At 34.8% G+C, this 9,264-nt stretch overlaps 1 protein-coding gene across 2 annotated transcripts; it reads left to right on the forward strand.

Annotated features, from left to right (window-relative positions):
- Window positions 1-4,062: 4,062 nt before the first annotated feature.
- On the forward strand, window positions 4,063-8,591 carry LOC126717417 (V-type proton ATPase subunit F). Of its 2 annotated transcripts, none has more exons than XM_050419151.1 (5): window positions 4,063-4,225; window positions 4,627-4,708; window positions 5,686-5,767; window positions 7,670-7,752; window positions 8,165-8,591. In XM_050419151.1, the coding sequence occupies exons 2-5, from the start codon at window positions 4,646-4,648 to the stop codon at window positions 8,327-8,329; spliced, it is 393 nt and encodes a 130-aa protein (XP_050275108.1). In that variant the 5' UTR covers window positions 4,063-4,225; window positions 4,627-4,645; the 3' UTR covers window positions 8,330-8,591. The 2 variants fall into 2 exon arrangements, with proteins under 2 accessions (XP_050275108.1, XP_050275109.1); XM_050419152.1 differs by lacking the exon at window positions 4,063-4,225 and adding an exon at window positions 4,497-4,522.
- The last annotated feature ends 673 nt before the right edge of the window (window positions 8,592-9,264 follow it).

The following is a 9,264-nucleotide window of genomic DNA, read 5'->3' on the forward strand; positions in this document are numbered from 1 at the left end:
TCAATTTTTTTTTTTTGGTATGAAAATGTACGGGTATCTTAACTGCCATAAATATTCCAAATTGAAAATTGAAGTACAATGAGGCATATACTAAATAAATATTCCTGGAATGTATATTGAATTTTATAAAATTATTTTTCTTTTTATGATCGGTCTTGGTTGTAGTAAAACTCCTTTTTAAGAACAAAGTTTCATTCAGTTCTACTAGCAAGAAAATTTGTGAACAATATTTTTTTTTAGAGAAAAAAATTGTGAACAATTTAGGACAAATATAATAAGATTTTAAGTTCATTCATTCCGTGTACTGTTATTTCTTGATTTTTGTTTCTCTACCAAAGAAAAAAATGGAATATAATAAGATGTAAATTCCAAAAAGAGGGGAAAAAAGTGAAAATAAATTATAAAATCAAATTTAGATCAAGCCTTCTAGTTTTAGAAGGAAAATGCTTTTAGATGATCCCAAATTCTCTGTCAAGATCAAAGTTGTCCAATACTATAAGGACAGTCTAGGAGTGATACTACTTGTCATTTTTGAACACATATCTTGTCCGTGTTGCATCCATTACAATTGAGCACTTGCCTTGGTCAACTTCCAACCCCCATTCCCTTTAGATGTTTACTTTTTTAGTTTAAAGACACAACTTTTGTCATGACTTTGAAATTGTCGGTTGTAAATAGTGGAGAAAAAAATAGTGAGTTTATGTGAAAGCAATTGTCCACCGCTTACAGTTGACTACTTTATTAAGTTGTGACAAAATTTCTAATTATAGAAGAATTGTTTTACCTTTCTATTGGTTACATTTTTGATATGCTCATTGAAAGTGCATCAAAAAAAAAAAATTCTATATAATCTAATAGTTGGGGAAGGGAGGATTTGAACATGGATGGTTCCATAGAAAACTGCAAAAGGTACTAATTGAGTTACAAAGCTCTTGACAATCACAATTATATGTACATTATGAACAAACATGGAGCAGAGCTACACTATCCCTACATTTGACTGCCATAGTCTTCTGAAGGAAGCATGAGACTTTATCCTTTTTATCTATGGCGAGTTCCGTAGGTTATATGTACCAAACTTTTGGTGCATTTTTGGATAAGGAAGGTGTTGAGACATTTGCACAAATGATATCAAGGGTTCTTGTCAATTTATTAGACCTAGAATCAAATGCAGTCTCAGTCTAATTTCCTTACACATATTAATGTAGAATGTGTGTAAATAAAATCCATTTATACTCGTGGTATTAGTAACGTCAAACAACTATAGGGACTGCTAGTGCTTGCAATTGTTGCCCCACTTTCCTTCAAAAGGAAAGTACATGTAGTATTAATGTACATGGATCATTTCCAATATTGTTGTACAGAAAAGAAAAAATGATGGTAGTACCCAAAATGCATAGGAATAGGGGAAAATAGATAGCTGCTCTAACATTAACATATCCAAGAAAGTGGGCGATACTCTTAGCATATATGATTTCTACCCTATAACTGGTGTGAAGGTTTCCTTACCAATTGGCATGCAATGCGCCCCACACTCTGGCTCTCTTGGGGTGCTAGGGTGAGGTCTGTGGCGTCCCGGTCACAGTAGCTATGGCTCAATCCAACATTCCCTAGCGGGGGGTGCCCCTATTAGGTCACGTCCTAAGGGGTAAGTCACATATGGTCGCCCCCGCCCCCCCCCCCTTTTGTTCATCAAAAAGGTTTCCTTACCAATTAAATTAAAGTGGAGTATGGTCTGCCTCTACGGCTCTACCCATAATATTCTCCACTAGACTTTAGTTGAGCTCAAAGCCTAATCACATTTAAGGGTATGCATTGGTCGGATTGGGTTGGGTTGAGAGGATTTTTTGACCCAACCCACCATAGTGGGTCAAAAAAATTCAACCCAACCCATCACATAAGTTCAACCCAACCCACATGGGTTGGGTCGGGTCGGGTTGAACTCATGGGTTGGACAATTTTTTTTATTACTATTATTATTAAATTGAGCAGAAAAAAATATATTACACTTACCACCTGAGTTGATAAACAAAATATACATTAATATATAAACTAATATTCCAACTTAATTGTAAACAAAATATGTTTAGGTATCCAACTGAGTTGATAAACAAAATATAAATGACCTAGTATCCTAATTCACTTATAAACAAAATATACATGAGTTTCTAACTCAGTTATAAACAAAATATATCTAAAATTTTAAAATTTTTATTATTAATTTATAATATATTGAAATATATATTAAAAGAACTAATAGGATTTTATATTATATATGATAGTAGGAACCGAAGAATTGCTCTATAGCTAGTTTTTTTTTTTAATTATTAAATATATAATATATTTTAAACATATATTAAAATATGAGTGAGTCAGGTCGGGTTTGGCGGGTTTGTAATTTTATGACTCAAACCCAACCCGACCCGCTATAAAAAAAATTTTGTAACCCAACCCAACCCACCAAGCCCTAAAAACCAACTCAACCTTGCAGGTTAGGTTTGACGGATTTTTTGCACACCCCTAATCACATTCATCCCTTTCAACTTGTATAGAAGAAAACCTCACCCCTTTTTTTCAATATAAAAATAGTAAACTCAAGCTCAAGATTTTATCCCCAAAAAAAAGCCCCTAAAGGATCACATTATAGGGCAATACTCCATTAAAATTGATGAGACCACACCATTTTGTGTGAGCTTTTTTCTTTTTAACAATCTAGTTTATCTGCTTATGTACAACTCTTTATTTACGAATATATTTATAGCATCTTACATTCTCTATTTACGAATATATTTATAGCATTTTTCAAAAATTAACAATAATGCTCTTTGCTTAACTTTTTAAGTTCTTGAATCTAATGAAACAAAAAGTTAGATACAATTGCGCTTAGTGCACTAAATTACATCTTCCTTTTCTATTCTATAATATTACCCCTTTTTTTTTTTTTTTTTTTGGCTAAATTCAAAAATTCATCCTCTAAAAGTTTCACTATTTTTCGTTTTAACTCTATAAGTTTGCATTCTCTCATAAGTAAACATTAAATCCTCAATTCAATCCTTTGATGAGTAAACATTTATGGTTGCCATTAAATCCTCAAAACGACGTCTCTTTGCCCCTACTAATTTAATATTTATATTTTACTTTATTATTTATTTCTTAATTTATAAAAAGGTGTTAATTAAAAAAAATTTCAGAAATTAAAGAAAAAAAGAAGAAAGTAAATTCCACAAATCTACCATGAGGTTTGGACTAATACCAATAAAGTCCACAACATTTGAAAATGACCATTTTGGTCCTTTTTTTCAAACGGTTTGTAACACCGTTACCTTTTTTTTTCATTTTTCTTTGTTCTTTCCTCTCTCTCTCTCTCTCTCTCTCTCTCTCTCTCTCTGAGTACGTACTATCACTCACAACTCACAATTTCAAATAATCAAAAATTGAAAGATAAAGAAGAAAGAGACATCGGAATCGACGAGATTGTCGGAAAGACCAGGGCCGTGTTTCAAAAACCCGCTTAGATCCGGCGATGTTTAAGCTTAGACCGGTGACATTTCACTCTCCTCCGCTCAGATCCGGCGACATTTCAATCTCCTCTGCTCAAATCCGGCGCCGTGGTGGTGGGTTTGCAATTTCTCTTCTCTCTTCCTCTTTGCGGTGGCGCTGTGGTGGTGGGTTTTGTAGTGGGTCGGTTTTGGTTTGGATAGAGAATTTGGTTTTTTGTGGGTGTGTTGGATTTTTGTGGGTTTTGGTTTGTGTTTCTGGTCTGGGTTTGTTGTGGGGTGGTCGGTATTGCTAACGGGTTTGTGGGTTTTGTTGGTGGTCGGTGGGTGGTGATCGCTGGCTTTGTGGGTTCTGTACTCAGAGAAAGAGAGAGAGAGAGGCGATTTCTGCAAAGAGGAAAGAACAAAGAACCAAAAAAAATAATAATAATAACGGTGTTACAAACCGTTTGGGGAAAAGGACCAAAATGGTCACTTTTTAAATATTGTGGTCTTTATCGGTATTAGCCCAAAACCTCAGGCTAGGTTTGTGGAATTTACCCAAAAAAAAATTGCCATACGGTGTTATTAGTCCCCTCCCCAGTAAAATCAAAATAATAACCCGACTGAGAGAGAAAGAGGGAAGAGGAAATTAAGATCGTAAAGGAGAAGGAGATTGAGAGAGCTATTTTCGGATTCTCCAGTAAACCCACAACACAAATCGACTTCGGCGGCTCCAGGGAGGTTGGGTAAGTTCAACAAATTTTGGCATTTTGGATTATCAATGACAATAATTCTATATTTCTCCTTCAATCTCGATATCTCTCTTTCTCTCAATCTCCTCTACCCTCTTTCTCTCTCAGTCGGGAATTTTGGGAATGATGAGCTATTGCTTTGATTTTTTTTGCTGAGAAAATTTGTCAATTTGATTCTTTTATTTTCTGGGTATCTATTATATTTGATCCCCTCTCTCTGTTTGGCTGCTATGAAAATTTTGCAATTTTAAAACCTCAGACTATAAATGCAATTGTTTGGCAATAGTTCATGTATGTAAATTATAGTTGTTAGTGTTTTTTTATTTTATTTTATTTTATGTAATTGATAGGATCACATATTTTTCCTGATGGGTTTTTGTTCTTCATTGATCCAGTTGAATAATACAACCTTAAATGGCTGGTCGGGCTCCAATTGCCACTAAAAGCTCAGCACTTATTGCTATGATTGCTGATGAGGTATGGTTAATGCAGTAGGTTGTGCTAGTTTATAAGTATTTTAGAATTTTGCTTGGTATTGAACATGAACAGCATGATTTTTTCGCCGTAGTAGCCACTTGAAATGGTGGAATGGGGGTTTACCCACCTTAGAACCCAACACAAACACTAATTCTCCTACTTGCTGAACATACCCCCAACTGGTACCAATTTACTTTTTCCTAGATTTACCTTCAGACATGTTACTGACTAAGAAGCATGGACACTCCAAAAATCCCCGGCCTGTTTGTGTTAGATGGCTGCAAAAAGTTTTTTTTTTTTTTTTTTTAATTAAAAAAATTTACTTTGATTTTAAATATGCTTTTATAGAATTTGGTAGTTGTTATTTATGTTGAAAACTTAAACTAGACATAAAATATGCTTAAAATACGTATATTAATGAATTAATAGACGTATCCTTTTTCTCTTTTTTGATGACGAGGAACCTCACCAAGGCAGGGTCTTTGAACCCACCTTTGGGGAGTAAAGTACAGATACACAACCTCACCTGTTAGAACCGTGTATCAGGTAATCAAGGGTAACTCCTAGTGGGGATTAAACCTTGGATAAATGGGTCTACAACTTATCCCAAACCTCCAACCATTAGGTTGCACCCTTACGGGGTGTCCTTACCATGTCATGTCTTAATTTTTCAAGAATTTTTGTGTCGGCGTGTTTGCGTCCATGCTTCTTAGGTTATTGCTTTAAAGCAAAGGAGCATGCATTATAAATAGCCTAGTTGTGGTGGGATTGTCTCACAGTTTATGGGTGAAAAGGTCAGACTATAGATTTTATAAATTCATTTTGCCTTCATCAATGCACACAATTTTTACTTTGTTTTCATTCCTTTTAGGTAGGTTCATTGAGTATAATGCAGAATTCACTAGTGTAGGACATGCTTTGTAGCTCACTTCTTATAAATTTTGACATTTGTTCTCATGGATATTTTTATCATATAGGACACTATAACTGGATTTTTGCTGGCCGGTGTGGGTAATGTCGACTTGAGGAGAAAGACAAACTACCTTATTGTTGATTCAAGTATGCACACTAGCCTTGTAATGTAGAAATTGTTATTTTGTGGGTTTATTGAACTAATAGAGTAACAGTAATCATGTTCTTAACCTTAACAAGTTTATGTTTAATCATTCTAATTTTCTCATGTGTGTATGTGTTTGGCCTTATCAAGGAAAAAAATTGTTTGTGTGGTTCTTTTTCCCTCCCGATTAAAAATATATGTAACAGATACCCCATTCAGTGACCAACAATTCTGCCCTTCCAATTCAATCATAAATAAAGTTGATGAGAGTCTTACTAATAAATCAATTAATTAAGAGAGATTTCATTGCTAGGTTTTGGGCTCTGAAATGCTTGCTTTTGCCCCCTATAAAGTTTTGTCATGGCATGTAAAAGTACTTTTTATGGTGTCTGTTCAAAGTTGATATGTGTAGCTCACTAGCTTGCAACCTAAAGACTTCAATTCTTTCTACTTAATTGAAGTTGATCATACTTGCCCACCACTCTCAATTCATCAGGATTCTGGAAAGTTCTCCCTATAATTCCTCTCCATAATGTTGTAGTCCATTCATGCCTCCCATTTACAGAAACATGTTAGCTTCCCTGAGGCAACTGATTGAAGGAAATGTTTGTTAGTAGGTTAGGTATTTTGCAATTTGCATTATCAGGAAGGTTAATGAGGTTTGTGCGTAGAGGCGGGGTCTTGAGGTGAGGCATGAGGAAATTGACATGGGGTGGTTGAGACTCAAACAAATTAGCCCACAAGGTCTGAGGTTGTTCCTTGTAGTGAATCATGATTTTAGGGATGCTTTATGTGTGAGGCCAATGCATAAAATGTGGGTCCTCATTGTAGAATTGAGTTGTGTGTGTAACTTACCAATTGAGAGAGAGAGAGAGAGAGAGAGAGAGAGAGAGTCATTTATTTAGATCTTGAAACTTGTTCTATGTGTGAGATACTTACTACATGGAACTATTACAGGTGCTTTTATGATGAAAAAGCAATAAATAGTGTTCTTATTGATTGAAATATTGTTGAATTTTTCATTAAAATTTCCTTATCATAATCAATGCTTCTTTAGTGAGCTATTTCTTGGTTTGTGAGGCCTGGAGTTTAGAATAAGAAAGACTATAATGAGTTCTTGGGGATTTACGTATCTTTGGCCTTCTTACAGAAGCTCGTAGGGATTTTATATAACTCAGGGCCTGAATTGATTTTTCATTCAAGGTTTATCTTAGATGATAAAGCATATCCAGTTGTTTTGAGAATAATTGTTAAAGGGCCAACCTAGAAGCTAGGAATGAGTGGTTATGCAGAGCTTCCAAATATTTCCCATGCTAATATACTTGGTGGTCTGTGGCTTCTGAGTTAGTCAAACCTCAGAATGTCCAATTACACCCTTAATTTGGATAGAATTTGCTGTGATTATTTTCTCAGATGATAAACCCAAGGTGCTAAAAAAAGCTCTTATAAAAGGTGGAGCTTGACTTTATGAAATTGATTATTTAAGTGATTGACTTGGAACAATGATTTTAATGAATTTTTTTCCAAATTAAATTCCTCAAAATTTTAGATCTTAAGATGGAAATTGATGTGTGTGACTTTTCATTTATGATATGCCCGCAAATAAAGATTTCTTTGAAGGCTGTTCAGATTTCTTCTAGTGTGTGTTTATATGAGTTTCTTAGATTGCAAAAGCAATGAATGATAATTTTCTGATTCATCGAAGTTAGATGGATGATCTTGTATTTTTATTAAGTGATTTTTGGTCAATGGAACTGATCCTCTACCCCATATATGCTACACAGTCTACATCCTGTTCCTTTGATGAAAATGTCAAAGATTAATAGAATCTAAGAAAGCTTCACTCTTATCAATTTATAAAGCGAAGTCAATTGAAACTTATTTTCTGATTGTGTTTTGTCAAGAAACAACGGTCAAAGCAATTGAAGATGCATTCAAAGATTTCACCACAAAGGAGGATATTGCTATCGTCCTAATCAGCCAATATGTAAGTTCCCACCACCCCCCCCCCCCCCCCCCCCCCAACTTTGATATCATATGTTCTCCTTCCCCTCTTGGGGATGTAAGTGGACAAAGAATTGACAAAACCAGTTATTTTATATTGAATGTTTAGAATTGTTGCCCAAAAAAAAAAAAGTTATGCTAGCAATAACAGACTTTTAAAATCCCCAGGTGTATGATATTCTTGTCCAATTGCATAATTGTCTAAATATATATGCAGGCATAGATAAGGGGCTAAGGTCTAAGGGCTTCTGATCAGTTAGGCAATAGCTTAGGGGTGTAGGTGGTTGCCTGGCCACTGTACTAGTGATATGCTGTATTGTGTATATTCTTCCAAATTTATTATGTGGCCTAAGATTTCCATTACAAACTTACCGTTTCTGCGCTTCACTTATCAGGTAGCAAACATGATAAGGTTCCTGGTTGATAGCTACAATAAGCCAATACCAGCTATTTTGGAGATCCCTTCAAAGGATCATCCTTATGACCCTTCACATGATTCAGTTCTTTCACGTGTGAAGTATCTCTTCTCTGCTGAATCTGTGGCATCTGATCGGCGCTGAGTATGTGTACATGTTTCACCCATCATGTTGCAAGCGTGACAGTTTTTTAGCTGATAGCTGCATGTGCTCTGCTTTGTGCACACTATTGTATGCTATGTTTCTTATTTCCTTTGCATTGATTGATATATCTGGATACTATTTATTCTCTTTCTGTGCCTAATTATGAATTATCATTGCAAGTTGGGTTTTGTTTGTTATGATAATAGGAATAAGTTGCCATCTTAAAAATGTTCTAAAGAAAGGAGTTCCTGCAGTTGCTTCTGATACTTTTGTTCATTGTTTGTGTTCTTAATATTCTTTTAGCATTTACTTTCCATGTACCATCCTCCAGGTTGGGCAGACAATACAATCCTTAGCAATTCAATGAGTGCTACATTTGTCATCTGTATTTTTAGGTGCAACTTCTCGAAGGTAGCACTCAGAAAGCTGAAAGCAATTCATAACTAAATCTAGATTTCCCCTCCTGCACTCTCTCTCTCTCTCTCTCTCTCTCACACACACACACACACAAACAAAGTCAACATTGGAGGATAGCATTTTCAAATCTCTATCACAGTTTTGACATAAGCACAAGTATATAAAACTAAAAAAGTAATCGAGTCAGAATGCAGCAAAAATCTTGAAGTAGATATCACACTTGTACATTTTGATATTTTTGTTAGATTTATTTTCTTATATTAAAAAAGAAAAAAGAAAAAAGTGAAAGCCAGTTATCTGCAAATCTGCAATCAGAGGATATTAGCTATACATGTGCATACATGTGCACACATGTGCACATGCATACATGTGCATTTTTCTATAATAAAAAAAAGATATTAACTATACATGTGCATTTTTCTATCTAATCTTTATCAGATCTTTTGCCAAGTTTTTCTAGTGGACAATAAATAAATAAGGAAATCATAGTGATCTGTGTCTCATGAAACTGAGTCAGA

This window comes from Quercus robur, chromosome 3, assembly GCF_932294415.1.
Source record: "Quercus robur chromosome 3, dhQueRobu3.1, whole genome shotgun sequence".
NCBI classification, from domain to species: Eukaryota; Viridiplantae; Streptophyta; class Magnoliopsida; order Fagales; family Fagaceae; genus Quercus; species Quercus robur.